The sequence below is a fragment of the Pavona decussata genome, unplaced genomic scaffold (assembly GCF_977016875.1).
Source record: "Pavona decussata unplaced genomic scaffold, jaPavDecu1.1 SCAFFOLD_464, whole genome shotgun sequence".
In the NCBI taxonomy this organism is placed as follows: domain Eukaryota; kingdom Metazoa; phylum Cnidaria; class Anthozoa; order Scleractinia; family Agariciidae; genus Pavona; species Pavona decussata.
Window position 1 is genome coordinate 147395 of NW_028145805.1, and position 24147 is coordinate 171541.

Genomic DNA, 24147 nt, shown 5'->3' on the forward strand with positions numbered 1-24147 from the left:
TCGTCCCCAAACGTCTCGTCTTGGTCCAACGCGGCGCGCATGGTGTTGTGGGACTGTCCCATCAAGCCCTGCGCCCCTATTTTCTACGCTTTGCACGGAATGCGCAAGTGCCTGGAAACGAGGCAGAGACAACCGACACTGAGATTGAGAATCAAGAGACGAATTCCTGAATTAAAGAACGTCGGGTCCAATTTGTTTTCTGTCATACGTAATAAGAGGCGATGAAACTGTTGATGAAATACTGTCCTTGTGTTTCCTTGTCTTTTCATACAAGCCACTAAACAATGACGAGCTACTGTTGATTTTTTTTCAATGTTAATAGAAAAGGATTATGCAAGATTCTAATTTCTGAAGATTAGGAATATTCGATAACAAAATGCACCTTCCCGACAATTAATAAGCAAGTCACATGCCAAGTAACTTTGAACAAACGCCGACTTTGTTTACATGTTTACGCTCAGTAGCATAAATTAATTAGGATACACGACAAAACTATAACTTAAAATAAATGCACTCCGTAAATTGAAAGAGCTTGGCAAACTTGTACTCGCTGAAAATTTGAAAGTGACATGTTCAATAGTTTTGTGAAATGAAGTATAAAAGTGGAAAGACTTTCCAAAGAATATATGGCTGCAAGCTATATATTTTCTTTGTAATTTTCAGTTTTTGAAAGCTAGTTTCTTCAAGAATATTCAACAAATCACCTATTTCCAAGAGTGACATGCCCTTTAGTTTATGGTATCCATGTATTTGGAACTTATATTTTGATACATGCTAATAAGGTAAAATTTTTAAATTGTTTAAAAACAATGACGTCAGCTAACAGAAGGCGAAAAACTTCGTTAAACCAACCTGAGCAATGTAAATCAATTTGTCTTTCATCTCTTCAGAGAACGATCTCTGTTCATCTTCGTCTCTTGCTCTTGAAGTAGAGAAAATTAAACAGTCGCACAGGTAAGTTTATTTAAAAAAGTTCAAAGCGAGAACGGAGCACGTGATACGCACGTGGAAGCCATTAAAACAGCAGTAAGGATCAGGCCTAAGGTAAGCTGCACTTAAGGACGGTGCCTACTAATACGGAAGTATTTTTGCGAGGTTTATGACTATGCAGGAAAAGCAGATTTTAGCAAGAGCTATTGGAAACCAAAAAGAAAATTGGGGGTAACCACGCATTTTTCAGATGCTTAAGCAACAATAATTAAAATAAAAAACAGTAAAATACAAAGTAAGTTATGGCGTTTTTTCTCCATATTAAAGCCTTGTTATCTCTGACAAATCCATGGTTACCCCCAGTTTTCTTTTTGGATACCAAGAGCACTTGCTAAGTTCTGCTTTCTCTGCATAGTTTTAAACCGCGCAAAAGTATTCCTGTATAAGTAGGCACCACCCATAGGAAACCTGAGTATCTCGAGATGCGTAGAACGTATGCGCAGTAACAAAAGTAGGCACCGTCCTTAACTGTCGCTTAATTTTCACGTGCGCTGTGATACATCACCTGATAATTAGCGGGTTAATTTAGCACTTACCTGATATTACTTTGTTCCAGTTCAAATTTCCTTTAAATGAAGTAAAAAAAAAACCCAACCAAGTAAGTGATAAATGCAACAACAACATGTAACCTGAGGCCAAGCGACGAACGGAAAGACATTTAATAGAAAATCCAACATGACATAACAGTTTTTTCCTCACCTCAGATGCTCGTGGAGACTTTCAATAACATCTTGTCTAACTTGCACTTCACTGTGAACAACAACACCACCAATTGGTACAATCACAAAATTCAAAATTCCTTTCTTGACCGTGGGTTCCCATAAGCCTGTGAAGCAGTAGTTTCCTTTCCAAGCAAGCACGACAAGCGAACGATTTGATAGCTTCTTTTTTGTTCCTTCTCCCCGGAAGCCGCCGTTCGCTTCTCTCGCTCGCTTGATCGTGGACGAACGTACTTTGGGCAAAGTCTCTGGGCTCAACTGCACGCGTTTCCTTTCCTTACCTTCCTCTTCCCTCCCCCACTATTTTTTTTGCTCCTATGATACGATACGATAACTTTATTTAGACACGGTATCCCATCAGCTACATAATAGACCTTTATCACACGGCGGCCATGTCGATTCTTGGGTGAATAAAAAGCTTTGTTCTTGCACGGCAAACCTTGCACTGAATTGGCATCTGGCTGTGCAAAAACAAAGCTTTTTGTTCACCCAAGAATCAACATGGCCGCCGATTGATAAGGGTCTATTAATACCGTTCTTCTCCCTCTCTCCGGAGGCTTTCGCTCGCTTCTATCGCTCGCTTGGAAAGGAGAGGACCGCAAGGCAGACTAAGCTCGCATCAAACTTATTAAGATTAACACAGCAACTAAAATACGAACAAAATTATGGTACAAAATGTTGCAAGAGTAAGAATGTTCATCTTTGATTAGGTTACCAGGTACTTACTCCTTTGCTGATTCCAGTTTCTTTTCAGCAGTAGCAAGAGCATCCTGAAGCTGTATTTGCAAAGAAATTTAATTAAAACCAAAGTAGCGGTGTCACAGGAAGCGAGCAGTAAATTCAGTGACTTAAGAGAAGATGGAGACAGCTCCAGTTTATTACCCAGTAAAATAACTTCTCTACTTCAAACAGGTTTAATAGCACAACGAGCCCAGGGATTTGTTTTACCTGGAAGCCCGCAACAAAACGAGGCTGACAGACCACAGGCAGCCCAATCAAAGTATATTTACAGATTTGAAGCTGTCGATCGCCTGCTCTAGACACACCACAGAGTTATAGATTGAAATTTTTAACTACACAAGAAATTCGCACACAAACTGTATAAAATGTGATCAAACATCTGATCAGAATCACAGAATTTGATACCTTTTCACAGTCCAAACATCGAGATGCTGGTCTTCCAGCTGCCACAGGTTGGCTTCCTGTTCGGCTGTTGGCGAACTTTCTGCGAAATTAAACACTTGTCACCTTATGGTTGTTGGCAATGATCATTGAAGAAATTAGTGTAGCTACACTTGCTGTGGCCGCAAATCCTTATAGGACGGTGTAAAATACAATGTAGCCTTCACCCGAAAACGTAACCTTCAGTTACCCTTGGCCGGTTTCATCTAAGCGTGTACATATCACGAAAAAAACATTACTTAATTTAGTACCAAACAGGGCAGATTTTGGCAATTAGTCTAAAGTCTTAATGTGCATATTTGGCAGATAGTTTACGGTTCTCCTATACGGGCATTCTCTCCCAATTAAATAAAAAAAATAGCGCCCATAACATTCAGTCTAAGGCTAATAACGTGAAGTGTATGAAATACTTCATGAAACGTAGCCCTTACTGACTTAAGCAAAATGACTCTAAATTTGAGATTGATTCAGTAGTATTCTGGTAACAGCAAAGCAAACTGAAGTTAAATGCTGAATGTCTTCTGCGTTAGCGAACGAGCGAACCTTGGAGATACCAGCAAGCCTATTTTTTTTCACATTTTTTATCAAACACGTAGCTATTTCAGACCAAATTTATGTAATTGTTCGTTACCCTTCTACCGAACTGACCTCTAAATTCAAACCCATTTTCTGACCTACCTGTAGTTTCTAGAATCCACACCAATTTCTGTACACTCGATACAATCTATACCCTATTTCAAACCAGAAAGGCTCGATAACCATACCCTTTGGGACCGCACATAATGTAGGGCTCTTATATGGAGGGGACCCCCCCCCCCCTCCCCATCCCCGGCATTGGCCATTGTTTCGCCGATGATCTTGGAACATACTTATGTACCGTTTTCTTTCACTTCAAGTTCTCCTCTTTCCAAATTAAAGAAAATCAGTATTTTCTTACCTACGAAGCGTACCAGCCTTGAGAAAATTGGAACTGAAAATTATTAAGAAAAAAAGGAAGTTACCAAAAGTTAACTACTTTGAAGGAATTCCAAGGATTGCCACTAAAACCATCGCTAAAATTGATACTGTTTGTGAGCTAACAGGCTCGTCTGGCTGGCTAACAGTTTTGACAAATCGAATGCCCTCCTTAGGATGTTTACCAGGCGAGCTTACTCTGCTACACACCATTTGTGAGTGTTATTGCTAAACAAGACTCAACACCCTGCCATTGCTATGCAAAGATTTGCAATAATTATTCAACACATTGTAATTCTGCCCAAATATAGTCATGGTGCACTCGATATTCGTCGGCTGTACACAACAGATATCCTGCGATGTACGTAATTTCGTGTGTCGGTGAGAAAAATGGCAAAATATAGATCGTCGCCAGTTTCTCTGCAATAAAACTGTGCTTTGTTATCAATGTGTTGAATAATAAAACAATGATCCCGCTCAATATTGCGGAATATCCCCTGATTTTAGCCAACTCGGCCTACAGCCTCGTCGGCTAAGTATCAGGCAATATTCCGCGCGATTTCGCAGGATAATTGTTAAGTAACATAACACAAATTTACCACATATTATTATGCATACAGTTTCTTATGTTATTCAGGATGTCCAAGCAATACAGTCAACTCTCGCCTCGTGGACACCTCGCTATTACGGACACCCCAATAATACGGACAGCAGCTAAATCCCCGGCAAAAATAGAGTACAGACATTTGATTGAAATAAATCCCCGCTATTACGGACTCTCGCCATCAAGGACACTAACGCGCTGTCCCGAGGCTGTCCGCAATAAAGGGAGTTGCCTGTAGTCCTGAACTGTTGTTCGTAGAACTACACTCCTTCGCGGATGATCGTAATTTACCGACTTAGAACGGTTTCCACTTGAATGCTATAAGACCAAAACCAAACTAATTACTTTGGCCAATCACAACAGAGGTAACACAGCAAATATACCAATCAGAACTGGAAACAAATTCACGTGACTGGGGCCAAACGCGGGAAAATGCGTGAGCGCATGTCATGATTGGTTTTGACTTTGTTTCTGATTGGTTAAGAAAGCGGCACGAGTTTTGTTTGCTAACCAATCACAAGGAGCGTAACAAAGCAAATGCCAAAATACTTTCGACATTCAACTGACAACCGCCCTAGTTATTTCTTTATTCATTCGTTCGTTCGTTTATTTATTTATTTATCACCTGTGCCAGTCACACAATTACAAATTCTCTACGCTCCCGTTTTTTTGCCCTACTAAGACCACTGCAAGTATGTTTCTGTGTACAAACAAATAGTGATCACACCTGAATGGTCTTGTCTTCTCTTCCGCGCTTTCTTGTTGTTGGTTATTGGCTTTCGTGCACGTACTCTCTCCCTCGTTTTTGATATGACTTTGAAATGAACTGGTAAATGATTCAGATAGTAAAAAATTAATTAACTCTTCCGCAAAATTATCAGCTCAAATTTCACTGGGAAACTTAACATTCCTTTTGTTTTAGAAAGGGCAAATCCCGGGCAGGGGGGAGGGGAGGGGGCTCCCATGTAAAAGTGACAGGGGTGATCACCGTACCTTTTAGGGGTTAACATTCGTGGTTTGGTACCCCTTAGGGTGCTAAAATCTAAATGACTTCCGTGAGAAGCATGGCGGTACCTTTTAGGGTTTACCGTATTGAGCAGAAAAATATGACAAGAAGTAAATGTTAGGTCGCTGATTTTTGTGCAAGAATTTCCCTATAGCCCCTTTAATTTCTGTATAGAGTAGAAGCGTATGTCTAATTTAAGTATGGGATTGCATGGAAAATTGCCAGAAGCGTTATTTGGAGTACATTTGCACCGCTAGATAGTGACTTATCCACTGGATAAAGTTGGCCGCCCTTTTAACAACAACGGGGGCCTGGTCTTCACCTAACCTGCGTTCAGGCGTTCCTTTTTTTGGGGGAGCACGAAAGTGTGACTCTCGCGCTGCCACACTTTCGGGCTCCCTCGAAAAAATGAACGCCTGATCGCAGGTTAGTCTTCATCAGGCGATGGTTTCAGCTGGGTGAAAACAACAAGGATCCGGATCCTCCAATCAATCAAACAAATATCAAAATACGTTAATCACCACTAACCATGGGGCTACTTCGTTTTGAGCTATCATTTCAAAGCACGATGCTTAAACACATTTCACGACAATAAAAAGAATATTCACACAAGTGCAAACCGAAACATGAGTATACCACTGTATTCAGCTATTAACCATGCGGGGAAAGTTAACTTAGAAATAGAGACATTTCATCTTGGCATGTTACTGTTAGTTTAGGCAACTTCTGATTAGCCTGGCGAGCAGGCGTGATTTTTGTGCGTTTTCAGGCGAGCGGAGGAAAGCGCAAGCCACGCGCGGAGCGCGCGTCACGAGCGTGTCTCCGCTCCCCTGGAAAACGCAAAAAACTCACGCCTGTTCTGTAGGCTACTTCTCATGAGCTAAACAAGTCACTGTTGGGCCTTAAATGGAACATAATTACAGACCATTACCTCTTGCTTTCATCATCTACAGGGTCATTTTTCTCATCTGACAAAGATTGGACTCCCGAGTTCTTTGTTTCTTCACACAATTGCTGTTCTAACATTTCGCTTTCCATCAAAGGTGCCGATATGACGAGGGGAGGGGTCTGTTGTGATAAATTCACTGATGATCTTTTGGCACTAAAGAACATTTTACAACAATATTAATTATTACGAAATTTACAAAACCAACAAGAAAACACGTGGACTTTACAACTGAGCTGTCTTGTCCCACCCCACCCCAGTGAGGTAAAATTTTTGAAGACTCAGTATTTCAAAATGTGTGATTTGCATGGAGCTTGAAGAGGTGTATTTTATCCATAGCCTTAACATATGCTGTACTTCATTTGTAGCCTTAATACAATAAGGTGTATTTTATTAATTTGTAGTCTTTAAATTAAGGTGTATTTTATCAGGCGCTAAAGGACGGTGCCTACTAATACCGAAGTATTTCTGCGCGGCCTATCACTTTGCGGAGAATGCAGATCTTAGCAAGGACTATTAGAATCAAAAAGAAAATTGGGGGTAACCCCGCATTTTTAGAAATAATTAAGAAACAATAGTTCTAAAAAGCGCCAAAATACAAAACAATGTACAGTGTATAACATTTTTTCCCAAACTGAAGTTTAATTATCTTTGAAAAATGCGTGGTTTACCCCCAATTTTATTTCTGGATTCCACTAACCCTGGCAAAGATCTGCTTTTCCCACGTAGTTATAAACCACGCAAAAATATCTCTGTTTTAGCAGGCACCGCCGATAGAAACCCTACTTCATTGGACCATTGCGAGATATGCAGAACGTATGCGCAGTACCAAAAGTAGGCACCGTCCTTAAATGAGCTAAAAGAAAAAGACCTTCTTATACGTACCGCATATTATTTATCTCAGTCTTTAGGTTTGTGAATGAAAAGTTGGAGAGAATGCTTTGTGACGGAGACTTCAATGTCGCAGCTTCTTCGCCAACAGACTGTGGAGCGGGTACTGGCTGGATGATAGGTAGGGCAGGAACATCTGATAAAATTAACAGTTAAAGAAACATTTAAATGATGACTTTTGTGGCTTAAAATTATTGAAATTGCTCCAAATAAGCCCTATATTGGCACAAAGACTGGTCGTTATGTAAGACTAAACTTAGTTGCGTATTTAAAATTTGAGCAAAATGCTAGTAAGATAAACGAGAAATAGCTACGTGTATTTACTTTTCTAGAAAATGTAAGTAATGTTCACGTCGGTCATGTGGCTCTCAATTCTTTTGATAGGAAATGTTGCCGAGATCTTTTTACTTGGAGTAAAAACCCGCGATAATTTTACAATAACTGTCCAAATTCACGCGCGCTGATTGGCTCGTAGCTATTGTCTTTAAGAGTACAGACAATAAAAATGACGTCAGATGTAACGCGCGCACTTTCTCAACGAAAAAATGGCCAATTTCGCTCGTACTTTTTCCATGTTATTGTAAAAAACAAATCGACGGCAGTTTCCTATGGTCTATACTCTTATAGACCATAAAATGACGCCATAAAATGTCCAAAACTTGGCAGTGAAACCACTCGCCTGCGGCTCGTGGTTCCACTTGAGTTTTAAACATTTTTTGACGTCATTTTATGGTCTATAAGAGTATAGACCATAGAAAACTGCCGTCGATTTGTTAATGAGCAAGATTTCCATTTTTATCACACTGAAAACAAAGTGCAAAGAAGCGGATAAAATATTGAGGCAATGTTATGTGACGTCTCCCACACAACTGTATAAAAACTATTCCAGTTGATAAGACACAACCTGATTGTATTTTGAGTTGATCCTTGTGAATGTGAAAGTTACAAACCTGGGTTCTTTTGATCTTCTACCTCTTCCTCCTCTGCTAGTAAGCCACAAGTGGACTGCTGTATAAACCAACAAATGCACAGTGAAAACTGTCAGCCAGTGGTAATTTTCCCGCACAAAAAGTGCACACACCTGCTCATTCTATAATTTTAGACTACTCATACACATCAATCTTGGGGATGGTCAAAAAGTACAGTGTATGTCAGGGAGGATGGAGAATGCTTTCAAAATCACTTTTAATGCATGAGATTAAGACCTTGGTTAACTTGTCATTGTGGATAAGCGTTAATCAGCTTACCAACAACCATGTCTAGTACATTCATTTTTATTCTTACCCCGAGAGCTGAGATGTCTCCTCTGTTCTGAACAACAAGCGTTGCTCTTTTTTTACTGTACTCACGTCTTCTTCCCTAAATTTGATTTAATGAGAAATATTCAATGAGCAATCTCTTTCATATTCATTATCTGCTGAGGAAAGTATTGTTGATAATTTTAATTTTCATACAATAAAAATGTAAACCCCAGTACTTAAGATTATATAATAATCAACAAGAGGCTAGAGCAAGCCTTAACTTCTGCCTTACACCTAATTTAAAGACTTTTTACAAAGACTCATAGAGCTTGGGGTACCTGTGGAAATTCATGACAAAAAAGAATTCAAATGTCGGCCATTTCTAGACTTGTGGTCTCGTGACACAAGCAAAGAATGAGATCTGACCTGCAGTTCTTGAAGCCAAAACATCATTGTTTGTTTATCTTTTGCTTGAAGTTGGTATGTCCTTCCAGACGTGCTGATTGAAAAAAATATTGTTTACAAGAAAATTTAGTATAAGTTAGATTGGTTGAATCACTATTGATAAACGTAAACCATACTGCATTTGGAGGATAAGTGACAGAGATGCGTTAAGGTATCAAAATTTGGATAACAAGACTTAAATACAATGTACTTTAGGCAGGCCTGGCCCTAGTTGTTCAGAGAGTGGATTAACTTTATCCAGTGAATATGTATTAGTCGGAGGGGATAAATTGAAGGGGTGCACGGAATAAGACTTAAGTGACTGTTGATGTAAGGTCAAATTCTCCTTTTGTTACCCAAGCGAATACAAGAAAATTTGGAAGGAGATTCTAGCAATTTTATCACAAGTCACTTAGGCCTTTTTTTCCAGGCACCCCTTAGATAGCAACTAACTACTTTGGCAACTATTCTTCCATGAAAATCATTCTCACTGTGAAATTTGAATCAATAGTTTGCACAAAGAACTGTTGAAGTCAGAATGCTTCAAGATTCTACAGGATCCAAATCCTTGAAGTTGAAGGTGCCTCACTGTGGTACAGAGGTGTACACAATGCTCCAACAATTCCATTTAAGTTTATGAGGCAAGGTGATACTCCTTATGACCAACCACCCATCAAGTGGATGACAACCAGTTACAGGAACCATTGCATCTTTTTCCTGTCCTAGACAATCCTGTAGGAATGAGTGACTGCTGGCATTGAACCAGGGCTCCAGACAAACCATCTTCCTTCAAGGCCAAAGCTGTACTGTTCCCAAAGTACAACAACCAAATTGAAATTTGGAATTTATTTAAGTAAGACTACAAAATCGATATTGTACCCCTGGCAAGAACTGAGCAAACCAGCTAGAAAAGGAAATAATTAAGTGGTTCAGGCTCACTATCCTTGGAGTCCTACTTACTATATGTATTTATAAGGAAAACATGATGGATGGGAGCCAGAAAGATAGAAATGACATCCAGAGACTGAATAGAAAGCAAAGACTTGGTGATTCCAGAATAATATTAGACTAGTATAATTATAATGTTATGGCTCTCACGAGTTTTTAATTAGCACACAAATGCTCGATTGTCCAACATTGTTTCAAATTTATCAGAGAGGGGGGAATTGGAGGGGGGGGGGGGGGAGCATCCACTTACCAAATCTCAAACTGAGTTAGTCTGTCTGCATCTTCAACCTCAAATGAGAATGAAGCATTTGCTACATCAATGTATCTGAAAATAAACAAGACGACATTTATAACTCACAAGACAGGTAACTAATAAATTGAACCTAGTCACTGCAAAATGTCCTCACAAATTACTACTTAACAGTACCTTTCCCCAAGAAAACAGTTTGCCAAAAGCTAGTTGCAGAAAATACATGTAACTCCTGGAAAGGTATTAATAGCATTATCTGAAGGCATAAGAGTGACTGCAAAGTATAGCTTCCTTGCAACTTACAAGATCACAGTTATCAATCTGAAGTAATATATTGTTGCCATAAAAAAAAATTGAGATCAAGTTTAACTCGCTTTCTTTGAAGCTATTTTAGAGGACATCTATGATCAATAAAATATTTTTAAAACACAACATAAACTAACTGGATCCTTCAAAAGCTTGTCGTGAATTTAAGGGCCTAGCTATAAGTAGAGTGTACATGTGCATTTGAACAAAAACAGAACCAGTCATCTTTAGTAATTTTGCAGTTCCAGAAAAAATCCATACCCACCCCATGGAAGGTCATCAGAAATACCGGTACCTAAAGGCCGGGAGGGGGTTCTTAAGAGTCAAAATTTTAGAAGCAAAGTATGAAGCTAAACTGGAATTTCCTGGGGAGACAGAGGTGCAAAACGAAAAACCTTCCATGTGGGGAGTATGGATATTTTCTGGAATTGCACTTTTTAAGAAGAATTCATTCCATTCTTAGCGGGTTGATTTAACTGTACATGTATATTAATGCTTTGATTGAATATAAATCTACCAAAGCAACTTTTCCCTATCAAACGCGCATACTACAACTTAGACTCTTTCTCACTCTTTCTAACAATAATATTTTTTTTTTAGTTCAATTTAAAACTGGAAGTTAAAAAAGAGTAATGCAATTCATTGTGGATGAATGATTAGCTAACTCACATTACAAATTAAAGAAATATGCAAAACTGTATTTTGGATGTGTCCTAAAATTCTACAAGTAGCTTACCCAAGTGGTGTGCAATCTTGTGGAGTTCTGAAATAGTATAGTCTGCACTTTCTCTCATCATACACGAACCTAAAAGAAAGAAAAAAGACCGTTTTTGTGGTAAGACTTTGACTTTTGTTTGTTATTTTATTTGTTTGTCTCATTTTTCCATTGTTTTTTTTTTTTTGTTTTGGCTTACAGTTCTGTAATTATTTCTTTTATTAAAATTATTGGCTTTGTAGACAACAGAGAAAAACTAAAGACAACAATAACAGTTTAATATTAGAAGGAGGCAATGTGGACAAGTGGTAAGGGCGGCAGACTTGTAATCTGGAGGTCCCAGGATCAAGTCCAGCTCCAACCACTAACTGGAGTTGTACCTCTCATGGTAGCTCTAAGTTCAACTCCTCTGCATGCAGCTATATAATGTTAATAAAATTCTGTAGAACAAACTATTGCTAGCTGAATATGCAGAAAGTCTCACCATCTTGTTTTCCATGTTTTTATTCCCTTGGCTAAAAAAAACAGATAAATAGATAATTAAAGAAAATTATTTTCTAAAAGAGCTGTCAGTGATAATGTGCCAGTGGGATCCAAGTGGAAACAAATCATTATTTGGTTTTATCAGCAAAGCTGGTAAGGTAACTGATTTGGCCACCATATCACCTTTCTATCAATGTAACTCATGTAATAAAAATAAATTTAAATTCATTAAAAAATGAGAGGTGGCAGAATTATCATGATTGCAGGATTCTGCCATCTCATGCATGCACTCAGAATTCAAATATTAAATTAATAGTCTACATACAGTTGCCTGCTTAGTGACCTGGCCTCTGAGTGGAAGTGAGGCTTTCCACTCAAAGGCCACTAAGCGCAAAACTGTAAAATGGACCATTGTCACTCTAGACTTGGAGATGAGCAGATAAACAAATTAAAATTATAATAATTAACTAAAGGTGACTATTGTAAGTCTGTTCACTGTTAGTTTATTTACCTCCAAGCTTGTTTAGAAATCCACAGAGCTTTGGAGTTCCACTGGTAATTCTCTGAATCAAATAAAGATTGCATATAATCAGGTACTATTAATAGAAGCTGACAGGTGGTGCAACAGGCCAGGGGGGAGGAGTGCTGGGATATATTTGTATTTATTTAAAATAAACAAATTGAAAATAATCACTATAGTTATATCTTAGTTTGGGTGATGACTGTAAAACACTCAAATGTTGTATACATATGACAAAGCTTGAAATAGATTTTAAGGTCAAATAAATTGTAACTAGTTTTAAATTTATTTATTAATAATAAGTTTACTGCCCTTTGATTGTTCTCAAGTTATGGTATATATGGAACAAAGAGATTGATCATGAAAATTATTTTATTAATATTATTAAAAGTGTTTCAAATCATTTTTACCAGAAATTCATCTTAACAGACAATGCATAACTTCCCCATAAGAAAATTCTTATACCAGCTCTGATTCCCATGAGTTCCCATTTAAATCATGGAAATATTGTATAACCCATGATATTACATGTATGTGATGGTTTTTAAAATCCTCATGGGTCTTAGATTTTGAGTTGTTAGACGACAAGTTAGTCATTTAGGTGTTTTATTTATTCATTTATTTTCTTATTTAATTCTTTTTCTCTTTGTTTAATGAATCATTTCTATTTTGTGCTGTTAATTTTCTGTTCCTTTTGAGCGTGTAAACAACTACAGTGTATCAATGCTACCCACCTTGAATAGCCCTTGCTAATTGTGGGTATCTAATATTGTAATAAGTCTTCTCTTATAATAAATAATTGTTGTTGTTGTTGTTAAAAAAAAAAACTGTGAAAATTAAGATGGATCTAGCCACAGGTAGCCCAAGCTCTAAGAGCGTTTATATAAAGACCTTTGTTTGACCTTTGTAACATCGCGTTGTAATTTGAGTGTCAACGATGGGTTTTATGCAATGACATCAATTATAAGGGTTTGCATGGGAATTTACAAACGTGTTTAGGAGTCAAAAATAAAGAGTATGAATTACAATGCCTTACCTTATCTTCTCGATATCTTGCCAGTGTTTGTGTGTCGTATTTTGGATGTTTCAGCATGATTCCAGTAGTTTTAGGTTCACTGTTTTCCTCTCTCTATATATAGAGGAAAACAGCAAATCTAAAACCTACTGAATCATGCTGAAACAGCCAAAACACGGCCGGATATGAACACTGGCAAGATATCAACCCCCTCAGGGAGGAAAGCCGGACCAGAGGGAGTGGCAGAAATCGAGCCTAATTCCCATACAAACCCTCATAATTTACACCATTGCCCAACACTAATCACGACACTCAAATTACAATGTGACATTACAAGGGTCAAACAAAGGTCTTTACATAAACGCTCACAGAGCTTGGGCTACCTCTGGTCTAACATGCATGCAGGGCTTAGCAAATTGTGACACCCAGCTATATTGTGCTGCAAGCCGCTCATAATTCCCATGTCACTGTATGTTACCGCGACAAACATTAATAATTGACAGTGATTTCAAAATACTTGTTGATACTTTGATTAACTACATTCTCAGTTGAGCACATGTTTTCAGGTTAGGATCGCAGATCATCAGTTTTCAGTATTTCAGTTCAGTATTCAGCTAACCAGTTCCAGTCCAATTAAAGTACAATGTCAAAAGAAAACCCATCACAGAAATCGAATGTTGTGGACCGTTGGAGAATCGACACAATCAGCAAATATTCTCATAAAACCCCAATTATACGATTTACTGGTTTTCTAATAACGTTGCTGATTGTGTCCATTTCCAACAGTGCATTGTATGTTATGGCAGAGGTCACCAGCTAGGTAAAGTTACATTATCCAGCTAGCTGCCGAGCTCTACCGTCATTTCCTGGATGAGTTCTACCAGTGGCCATTGTCACAAATAAAGAATAAATTCAAGGTTGGAATTTTTTCATTCTTGCACAAAATGGAAAATCAAGGGCCTTGGATCCCTTCTCTCCCTTGTTTGCAAAATCAACATAACACCATATTATTACTCAAACATCATCTTCATACATGCACTATAGGCCACCTAACTTGGTGCAAAAACAGTCGCGTCTATCGATTGTTCATTTAGATCATGAACCTCAAGCACACAGAGTAAGCTTAAATAATTTGTGGTTATCAGCATACCTAACTAGTGACGATCTTCTCTGCACTGGGTTATTAGTTCCTTTAGACTTGTTCTGGATTAACAACGTTGTAAATAAAACACTTAAATGTTGACGTCCAATACCACTTAAGCCTATTTCCTGGTCTAGAGTGTTGTTCTAAACAAATCGATACTTAAAATTTTCGGATAACGAAACTCGTTTAGGGGCGTTATTATCAACGCTACAAGAATGATTTACTGGTGTAATCAATAACTATGGCTGATTAAAGATGCCAAGGCAAAGATTTCATAACGTGATCTCGAGCTAATTTCTGCAGACAGCGAAAATCCTCAGCGCAATCAACGAGATGCCGTCAGAGAAAACACTCTCCGAGAATTTCGCGTATGGTTTCGTACCTTAGACTTGCTATTCCCTTCGTTCTTTTCAAGCGATGTCTCAGAGCACTCTGGAGTTGTATCTTTACCAACTGTGGAGTGCTCTATCTCTGCTGGAACCGCGACAAGCTCCCACGAATCCTCCATGTTTTTGGACACTTTACCACGAAAGACTGGGGTTAGTAGATTTTCAGTAGGAGTCGGGGGCATGTCGGTGGGTGGACGGAAAAGTGGGACTCGTCTGTTTATTATTTAGTAATTAGTTTGAAATTTATAAAATTGATAAACCAGAATTTGAAAAAAAATAAGATACATTAAACAAATAAGTAAATAAATTAACGTTCTACAGGTTAAAACGATGGAAAATGAAACTTTAGAGATAAACAAGGATTTCCGGCTAACTTCCCGAACTTTGCCGACATCGTCTCCGGACAATCTTCGGCTTACTCGTTCCAGACCCCAACTTGGCTCGCACTTTGGACTCCCTGGTCTTCTCGCTTGGTCCACTATCCCGATCTCCTCGACTTTCCTCGTTCATGGAAAGTCAAACATTCAAAAAACGCAAGAACATCAAGAAAGGAACCAATTCTTCGAAGAAAACGTTTTTTCAGGTAAGTTCGCTTCGATTGTCATAGTTAGCTTCGATCAACTATATTTTCAAGCCTTCTAAAACTTTGGGACAACTTTCGCACGTGTTAAAAATTGACAACATGGCGACCGGCTCGTTCATTGCGTCAACTTTTACTTTTCTTTTGTGTATGTTTCAAGATTCAAGCAAAAAAAAGTTACAGCGTTCTTGAAATTCTCATTTACTGATAAATTTAAAAGCTGTAGGTATTTCAATATATCGTGTGTTTGCAATCATGCACGTGGCTATCCAGACCATGTGCTCCTCGCGAAATTGACAAATTGAATTTTTGGAAATTGATTGTCGTGAAGAACGCTTTCGCTTGCTTAAATGTTGGCAACTTGAATCATTAATTCTTCTTTAGGGATAAAAGTTTTGTATTAAAAGTTTGCTTATTCTTAACTTTCATTTTGGTGTACATACAAGCGTATAACTTTATTAGCTACACTTACTAGTTCTCGTAAGACGTAAGCTTATAGTTGTGACATGCATGGCACACATATGGTTAAATGAGCTTTTACTTAATATAAATTGCCCGAAAAGCTGATTAAAAACAGTGGGAATGACATCTCTGCAAGAACCCTATTTGAATGTATACATGTACGTAGTTATGTCATGATCATGTTTAATTTCAAGGCCAAAGTTTCGTCACCTGTGATGCATTCGCACATACAAAGGCCGTGTTTTCACGACGCCAGATGTCTCGCTTAAAATTCTTGGGGGCGCTATGTTTACAGACTTCGTTAAGCGACTTAAAATTGATGGGTGTTTTCACGAGTACGACTATATTTCACTCTTGAAATTTGAGGAGAGCAGGCGCGCGAAATTCAAAATTTAGGTTGAGGAAGCCACAATTGCTAATTTTGCCGTGCTGGAATAATATACGGCCTTAAATGTGTAACATCGGCAACATGGTCACCATAATCACTCACTTGAGATCATGGCACGGAAAATTGTTCATCTTGTTTCGGGGGAGTCATAAAAATAGAACGCATGTTCTGTTTTCGCTTTGACAGCCTTATCAGATAAATGACCGCAAGTTCCTTCTCATTGGCGGAAATTAATTACCGAGTCGCTTAAGCTACCTGGTTTGGTGGCTTAAATTTAATGACAATTGCATTGAAGTTTGCCGACTCGCTTAACTTTAAGCGAGTTAGAAAAGCAACTGTTTTCACGAGATTTCCGTTTGCCACTCCGTAAGCGACTTGAAAAATTGCTCGTGAAAACACGGCCAAAGTGCCTTGGACTTCACAGGAGATAAAGAGATTCCAGGCACAGCCTGAGCTGTTTTATACCATCTGCAAACTAAGGGTGTGTTCGATTGACCCTATTCCGGAATAAGAATACCCACAATGATGACAAGAAATCCCTCATAAGAGGTTTTTTGGAGTCACTGGAGTGCAAAAAATTTAATGCTCTTAAATTATCATATTTCAGCGATAGTTTGCACAAATGTCTTCCCAAATTTACTTAAAAATAGAAAACATGTAATAGCTATTCCGCTTACAGGGCTGTTACTAAGATGTCAAGTTGCTGGATAAATACAACAAGTAGGCGGGGAATCAAACAGCTAGGAATTTCTTTTGGTTCTATTTCTCTTCTATTTTCCTATGAAAATAGCCAGGGTCCACGTTCTTAGCAACCGGGGGAAATCCCAAGCCCCCGTCTCTTAATGACAGCCCTGCACTTACTCTTATTCCAGAATACGTTCAATCGAACGCAACCTAAAAATCCACTTGCTACAGTTATGATTCCTATATATTAGCAGGGCTTGGAATGTCCATGTAGGAATGCTATATCCATAGGCATACCACACAGTCATTCTTTAGTTAAGAATCTTTGTCCTGCCCATTTTGAAACACGTTTTCCTTTAATACCCCTACTATCTTCCCTTGAATCTCTGAGGATGTTACACTGTGAGCTGTGTTCCTAATTTAAAGGGAGGTGCAAGAGGTTTTAACACAAAAAACAAGAATGTCCAGTTCAGTAAGAAGAGGAGGCATGGTGCTGCTGTCAGGAATGAAGAACCTACCGCAAAGAAGCAGCGCAAGGCAGCTAAGAACCATATATTCTTTAACAAAGAGGTAAATAGTTTGTAATAATGATATAAGGCTTTTACCGAAATTATGGTAAAATGTTGTTAATGGCACTTGGCGTGTAAGGGGGTGGTAGGACAGGCAGGTTTTTTCCCCAGACAACAACATATATGTGAAGGCCTTATTCATAAAGGAATGCTCTCTGTTCAGTATGTTTAGGATAATAGCCTTTCATGGCCAGGAAATTGTGCCAATATGTATGCTGCATGACTGTTTAGAAATTAAAATATCTTACCCCTTCTTGGATTGGTTCTTTGTAAGCTCTATTCATTGCTAGAAGTTTGCCATCTTGTGTCGATTTAGTTTTGGTACAATTTTACTTATTGGTTGAACTTTGAGTCACTGTCTTACTATAAAAACTGCAGAACACTATCTCAGGGCATTATCGATATCCTGGCAGTACTGCACAAACACAAACACGTAGTATATACTAAGCAACTTTTTGTACCCACCCTCCCTTTCGAAGAGGATTTTTGTCTAACTGGTTGTGGCTCATTTACATCTGCATAGCAACTTGCCCCAAGCTCTTGGCATTACTCGTTTCTTGCCATCTTATATCTTTTCTCAGAGGAGGAGTGAATAGTATCCCATGATGCATTGTGTTTCAAACAAATATATCGAGAATTTTGGTGACGTCATCACTTGATTCAGCTGCTTGCCTCGAGAGCAGAGATGGCGTCGTTCAACACAATTCCAGGTGAAAGTGCTTCTGCACTGCAAAATTGTCGCATGTTGTATATACATTGTATTTCAAAGGAAAACTTTATCGCCCGACCTCGTGATTTATATTGTGTGGAACTCGTCTGTCGGGAAGTTCACGTTAGTTTCTTGGACAAGATGGCAGAAAGACGAGTTGCTCTCTTACCTGTTTCAAATGGCCGTCACAACGTGGACGTTTTGTTTGCTTCCGAAAGTACTCCTGCGCTTGTGTCATTGAAAGCAAGTTGCGATTTTAAGGTAAGAACGATTGTATTAGTTCAAAAACAATGCAAAATATTTTCTCAGGTTGTTATTTACCATGTATGCTCATCCTTTGTTTGCGAATTTCTTTTGACACTGATCCGAGAGCTGCACCTTTTACTGCTACTCTATTGTGGGATTTTGATCTCGTTCCTGCACCAGCGACAGCTTCTGTTCGCCCAAAGAAAATTGCAAATAGCGAGGAGATCGACCAAACACTTCCATCCCTGAATCTCGATGTTACATCATCATGCAATTGCTTCGATCACGAGAATGGCCTTTGTCTCGCCAGTTTTCGTTCTCACAGAGATCCAGAAGACGAGCACGAAGAAGAAGAGATTCTTGATCCGCTGAGGGACCTACTTATTAATTCAGAGGACGAAGATGATGAATCTGACAGTGATCCCGACAGTTCAGAACCAGAGCATTACGCTGATACCACTCATAGCACTGAAGAGCAGGAGTTTGTGGAATATTTCCCTATCATTGGATCGAACTGGGAGGAACGATACCAGGAAGGTCTTAACAAGTGTTATGAAGTGAGAGTTAAAAAGGAAACGGTACCAATTAGAGTTGAACATGAACCTGAGAACATTGCAGATTGTAATGCACTAAAATTTGAGGTTGTTGCAGATGGAAAACGGTTTATCCTGGGGTATTGTGGGGTGAAAAAAATTCCAAAACTAAAAAAAGCCCTGCACCATGGTCAAGTCATGTCTGTAGAATTGTGTAAGCTTAAAAGAGTATGGTATCCAGTGATATCAGAGTTTAGATTCTCAGGAGGACTGAACATTGTGAAAAAGGGGAGATGGGGAAAGGATGATCCACACAATGTTTACAATTCAGTAATTGACATTTAATATTAGAAGAAGCTGAAATGATTCTATTCCTCATTTCTCATTCCAAATGCAGCTTAGATAATGATGCAAGATATTAAATTTTTTAATAAGCTTGGTACATGATCTGAAAAACTATACAGGTTAAGGAGCATTTTCTTAGGAAAATCAGAAAACACCCTCTAAAACCTGTGTAATTTCTCAATACCACACTTAACCCAATAGTGCAAACTACATGCAGGCAGCGGACTAAGAACCTGCAATTTATTAAAAGGTGTTATTCTAACACTACTTTACCGATTGTTTGTTGGTGTTGTAGAAACTATTGATATTGTGGTCAATCTTTTAAGCAACTGTGGCAATGTACAACACAAAGAAAATAATTTTTTCAGTTCAATACCACTAGTCAGAGCAATTTTTGTTGAAGTTTGATGTCAATAAGAAATAAAAAAACATATCATTTGTAATAATAATAACTAATTGGGCGAGTTTTTCTTTCTAACATGACCACATCAGAGGGTCACACAAAAACTGAGGCTTGATGCCAATTATCAGTGGCACTGGTAAACTGAACTGCTGCAGTGGCTTATACATGGATTGATGACATTCATGTAAACTTTCAAACAAAATTGTATAGAACAGACTAGGAAGGGCCAGCCTTGAAAAGGACAATGTTGGGAGCATTGACTGTTTTTCTATCTTTGTCAAAGCAATGTGGTTGTAAATGTGAATTTCAAAGGACAAGGTTTTACTGTAAAAGTTTTAGGATGATTTACATGAGCATTGCAAACTTATCAGCTTGTGAATAAACAGTATAAAATATCATCTAAACAATAGATTGATCAATTCCACACTAGTGATAACACGAAAGAAAAAATTCCAAAACTCAGAGCAAAAAAACTCAGCTATGTCTACCTGATCACATCTCAATTTATTTGACTGTTCCAGCAAGTGGAACGAAAACATTCAAATTTGCTTTGAGTTTTGGAAGCTTTTTTCTTTCAAGTTAAAAATATCTTACACTATGAACAACTTATCCAATGAGGATCTACACAATAAAAAATTGCTAAAATTGTACAAAATGCATTTTTTTAATTAACATTCCATTGCTAGATTTCAAATTTCTTGCTTCTCCTTTTCATAGTAAAAACAAGGAAAGTCTACACTACAGTTTTATTAGTGTAAACAGCTAGAGCAACTGAAGAGAACCTTAAATATTGCAATGGCCAATTTTCCTGACATGATTCAACAGAACCTCACTGAATGACCCATGAACACTGAGAATTCTATCTGGAATTCCACCAGGCCAAATGGCATCCGGTCAAGTGGGAACAATGACTGTCCGGTACTAGGGCGTGTTTTGGCAATACACATAGCCAACTTGTAAATCAGATTGCCTTTGTTGTGGTTTTTGAGGGTTTTCATTCCCTTCACAGCCAATGTAGCAAAATCTGCCAGATTGGTGTCAATTCCATTTCTTGTTGCAAGTTCAAGAAATGCCAAGTTTGCAAGTTCACTCAACTTTGAATCTTCAATGGATGAAATTGTGCGGAAGTCAAGGTAGGATGCTGGTGCCCTGGTACTGCTTGTGGAGTTTGCCACTGGATCTTGAAGGGCTGGCATTTGAGTAACTTTGTCCACAAGTCTGCGGGGAGATTCCACAACACCTCTTCCTCCAGTATCTAGAGTTCCCTCCATCTCCTCTAGATAGTTGCTCAAGGTCAAGTTGTAATGCTCTTCTGCAGCATCAATGCTTGGGAAATTCACCTTGAGTACATTAAAAACCCTGGCTCGTATCCTTGTATCTACCAAAGGGAAAACAAATACTATACATTACCATTTATGACCGTATTTCAATAAAGTAGCCATGAGCATTAGAAAGTTGAGAAAAAAATTAACCCTGGCAGGGGGTACACCCTTTAATGGTCTATAAGGGGAGGCTCTGCCTGAAAGGGGTACTTTTCTTCAGATATATGAAAGGGTAGGGATTTCACGAGTTGAAGGATATGAAAGATAGGGAATTTATTCCTTATGGTAGTTAGAAGGGTTATTAATAATTTTAAAATAATGCAAACAAATGTCACTTAGGTGGCTGTAACATTAGGAAACCTGCTTATGACCTCTCATGGCATCTTGTACAAGCAAGTTAAAGGAAGAAATGTACTTATTCATAAGCTGGTGCAAATAAAAAAATAAGAACAACAGTGCTCCACTTTATTGCTCATTTAAATGCAGTGTATTTTGATTTTGAAAGAATGTACAGTATGAGCTTAGGCAATCCTTTCACATTGTCATATTGTCTAAAAAAAATGCAATAAGACAGATTCAAAGGCAACTGGATAATGTTTCTTACTTGTCAGAAGCACACTTGACCGTGTGCTTGCCTGGATGTGACGTGCACAATTTTTCCAGAAAGGGTGATGGGCTTTAAATGCTGGCCACTGAGTACTTTCTGGAATACCATATTCTGGGTCCATTTTTGCCAGCCCCACAAACTCAACTACAGCTCTCTCTTCTTCAAAAGACCATTTATGGTAGCGTACAGGCGATTTTATCAAAGATGCAGAATTGTGAATACCAGAACTGATCACCTGATTGAGATAGGGAAAACAAAAACAATAATTATTAAATAATACACATTAATATACAGGAGGAACAAACCTATCCTTTGAAGTCCCATGAATAAGCTGTGAATTCAGGATATGTTGGCCAAGCAAAAAAATCATAGTGGGTATAAAATGGTCCAAGCATGGAGAGCTCAATAACTAAAAGATTTCAGAATTATTGAAAAGATCGAGGAGCAAAAAGAAATATTGAGCATACAACTAGCAGGACTTTCCAAAGAAATGAAAAATGCTTACCTTGTGTCTTGGACTCGCATCAAGAGAAGACTTCAAATCTGTGGATTGGCTTTCATTAACATTTTCGACATTTTTACCCGAGAAATCCAACGGCTTCCTGACGCTGTGGCTGCAATGCCTTTGCCTTTTTTCTGAAGGCTTATTTGGTGTTGAGCCAGTGGAGATGTGGCTTCTTCTTTTCGACATAGAAGTTGACGAAGAAGGTGGCGGGTCCATAAAACTGAAAGAATTGATGAGGACCACGATAAATAAAGAGCCAATATCAATCGAACTTGAAATTTTTAAACGTCTATCGAAATTGAAGCGGAAACTATCCCCGAACACAACAGCACTCGTCTTTCGTAATATCATGCGAAGTGTGAAAATTAAGCCATATTCGGAAGCCAAAAACATGAACTAAATGAGGGTTCTTTTGGGTTCTTTCTGGTCAAGACTAATAACTCGTACCAGTTAAACACATACAAATCAATATTTGAAAAAGAAATAAACTCGCTATTTGCATAAATCAGCATATTCATAACTTCGTCGCGGGTCAATGACCATGCCCTCTTGCGAAGGACAATTACACAGTAAATTTATGCCTGTCCAATTCCCGATCTGGGTTGTTTGAAACGAGTAAATAAATAAGAAAGAAATAAAGAAGAATATACTTCTGGGTACGTACCTTTTAAAGCGAAAATAAATATGCAATCACAAAACGAAAAACGGGCCTTTCTTCAGTCGAAACCCGCCATTTTGGATGTTCTGCTGTGATGAGCTGTTGCATTGCATTGTGGGATACTATTCATTCCTCCTCTGATCTTTTCCTTTATTTTATCTGATCCAGCCTATACGGTGCTGGGGAGAAAAGAAATTCTCTGCCAATACTCTTGTCCTATCCCACATTAGTGCAGTTTCTGCGCCAAATCAGAGCTTATCTGGAGCAATTTGGAATTTAAGACAAAAATGTGACATACTTATTTAATAATACATGTAATTAAGAAACTAATGTAAGGAATCTGGTTTATTCCACAGGCTTCCCAGCCTTGTGAATTGCCAGCTGCCTAGAACATTATCTGTTTTGAGACCTGCTATCAAGGTATTAAATACAGGTTTTCAGTGAGAGAAAATTGAATCATTTTTTTACCAGCGATTATCGTCACTGACATCAATCATACTTCTGTTTTCATAATACACGTAAATGCTTCAAATTTTGACATTATAGTGACATAATAAGGTTAGTGGTGGATCTCTAGTGATGCATGTCTACAGGTCTGGGATGCTCCCGTGGTCCCATCTTAAAATTCCTTATAAAAAAATGGTATGAAGGGAGAATTTTATTAATATCATTATTCTAGCTGAAAAATTTTCACTCCAAACCCATTGACCCCATCGACACACAATGTCCTGAATCCATTGCTGATATATTGTTGCATCTTACAGTGTGGACACTCGAACCCGTGAACGGCTAACTAAAGGCTTTTTTGACTTTTTCTCTCTCTGCAATATAAACAGACCAAAGAAAATTTATCACTGGCTAAGAACTTTACATCTTTTTTCTGTTTCAATGTTGTTAAAAAAAGGTCAGATTCACTTTTTTCAAGGGAGTTACTGATTGGACAGCATTTGAAAAAAAGGCGAAGAAAAGCCTTGACTGTTCACGGTTTGAGTGTCCGCACTGTAATGTAACCCTTACAAAACTTATAGGATTTAAATGATTTAAATCTTTCAGGCTTGCAGTTGAAAGACCACATACAGTATACATGTAGTGGCATGATTGTACAGTGTCTTGCTGGACAGTTTACTTTATTTCTTTTCATCTATTAATGTTTTGATAATTTAGCAGTGCATTTGAATGCCAATTAATTGCTCATCTTCAATATTAATTTTATATTTAAGCTGGAAGAAGACCAAGATGTGAAAGAGTCAGGAGACTTTTCTAAGTTTCGACTGTCAGAGGAAACTGTAGAAGCACTCAAAGGTTGGCTACTGGTTCTATTCATGCAGTCCTTCAGTTTGTTACAATGTGTAATGAGATATCAAAGCAGCGATTACATGTATGTGACAA

The 24147-nt window shown here is 38.2% G+C and overlaps 3 protein-coding genes across 4 annotated transcripts in view; 1 reads left to right on the forward strand and 2 right to left on the reverse strand.

Moving 5' to 3' along the window:
* The window catches only part of LOC146450482 (TBC1 domain family member 2B-like), a 35407-nt gene extending 20510 nt beyond the window's left edge, over positions 1–14897 (reverse strand). The window contains exons 1-17 of the mRNA XM_085100368.1: positions 14741–14897; positions 12191–12242; positions 11681–11711; positions 11218–11286; positions 10176–10250; positions 8960–9032; positions 8577–8651; positions 8243–8300; positions 7287–7428; positions 6387–6557; positions 5177–5275; positions 3829–3861; positions 2856–2934; positions 2436–2485; positions 1690–1740; positions 1527–1556; positions 853–922 (exon numbers count right to left, since the gene is read on the reverse strand). Coding sequence (XP_084956494.1) covers positions 853–922; positions 1527–1556; positions 1690–1740; positions 2436–2485; positions 2856–2934; positions 3829–3861; positions 5177–5275; positions 6387–6557; positions 7287–7428; positions 8243–8300; positions 8577–8651; positions 8960–9032; positions 10176–10250; positions 11218–11286; positions 11681–11711; positions 12191–12242; positions 14741–14866 — 1284 coding nt within the window. The 5' untranslated portion in view covers positions 14867–14897. The remainder of the gene's footprint in view (positions 1–852; positions 923–1526; positions 1557–1689; positions 1741–2435; positions 2486–2855; positions 2935–3828; positions 3862–5176; positions 5276–6386; positions 6558–7286; positions 7429–8242; positions 8301–8576; positions 8652–8959; positions 9033–10175; positions 10251–11217; positions 11287–11680; positions 11712–12190; positions 12243–14740) is intronic.
* Positions 14898–15195: 298 nt separating this feature from the next.
* The window catches only part of LOC146450483 (nucleolar RNA helicase 2-like), a 30428-nt gene continuing 21476 nt past the window's right edge, over positions 15196–24147 (forward strand). Inside the window, exons 1-4 of one of the 2 annotated variants that reach the window (XM_085100371.1) lie at positions 15196–15330; positions 17288–17431; positions 23115–23178; positions 23979–24060. In XM_085100371.1, coding sequence (XP_084956497.1) covers positions 17322–17431; positions 23115–23178; positions 23979–24060 — 256 coding nt within the window. In that variant the 5' untranslated portion in view covers positions 15196–15330; positions 17288–17321. The remainder of the gene's footprint in view (positions 15331–17287; positions 17432–23114; positions 23179–23978; positions 24061–24147) is intronic. The other variant, XM_085100370.1, reaches the window with a different exon arrangement.
* Positions 20485–22908, reverse strand: LOC146450484 (uncharacterized). Its single transcript, XM_085100367.1, has 4 exons — positions 22765–22908; positions 22101–22320; positions 21593–21830; positions 20485–21044 (listed from the first exon to the last, which is right to left on the reverse strand). The coding sequence occupies exons 2-4, from the start codon at positions 22314–22316 to the stop codon at positions 20485–20487; spliced, it is 1014 nt and encodes a 337-aa protein (XP_084956493.1). The 5' UTR covers positions 22317–22320; positions 22765–22908.

What these genes read in the sequence shown, in the direction of transcription:
- LOC146450484 (XM_085100367.1), bottom strand. Translation starts at nt 22,316, where the DNA reads ATGGACCCGCCACCTTCTTCGTCAACTTCTATGTCGAAAAGAAGAAGC. An exon ending in ATGCGAGTCCAAGACACAAG is followed by an intron (nt 21,831 to 22,100) that starts GTAAGCATTTTT and finishes TATCTCAATCAG; the next exon opens with GTGATCAGTTCTGGTATTCA. An exon ending in GTCAAGTGTGCTTCTGACAA is followed by an intron (nt 21,045 to 21,592) that starts GTAAGAAACATT and finishes TCCCTTTGGTAG; the next exon opens with ATACAAGGATACGAGCCAGG.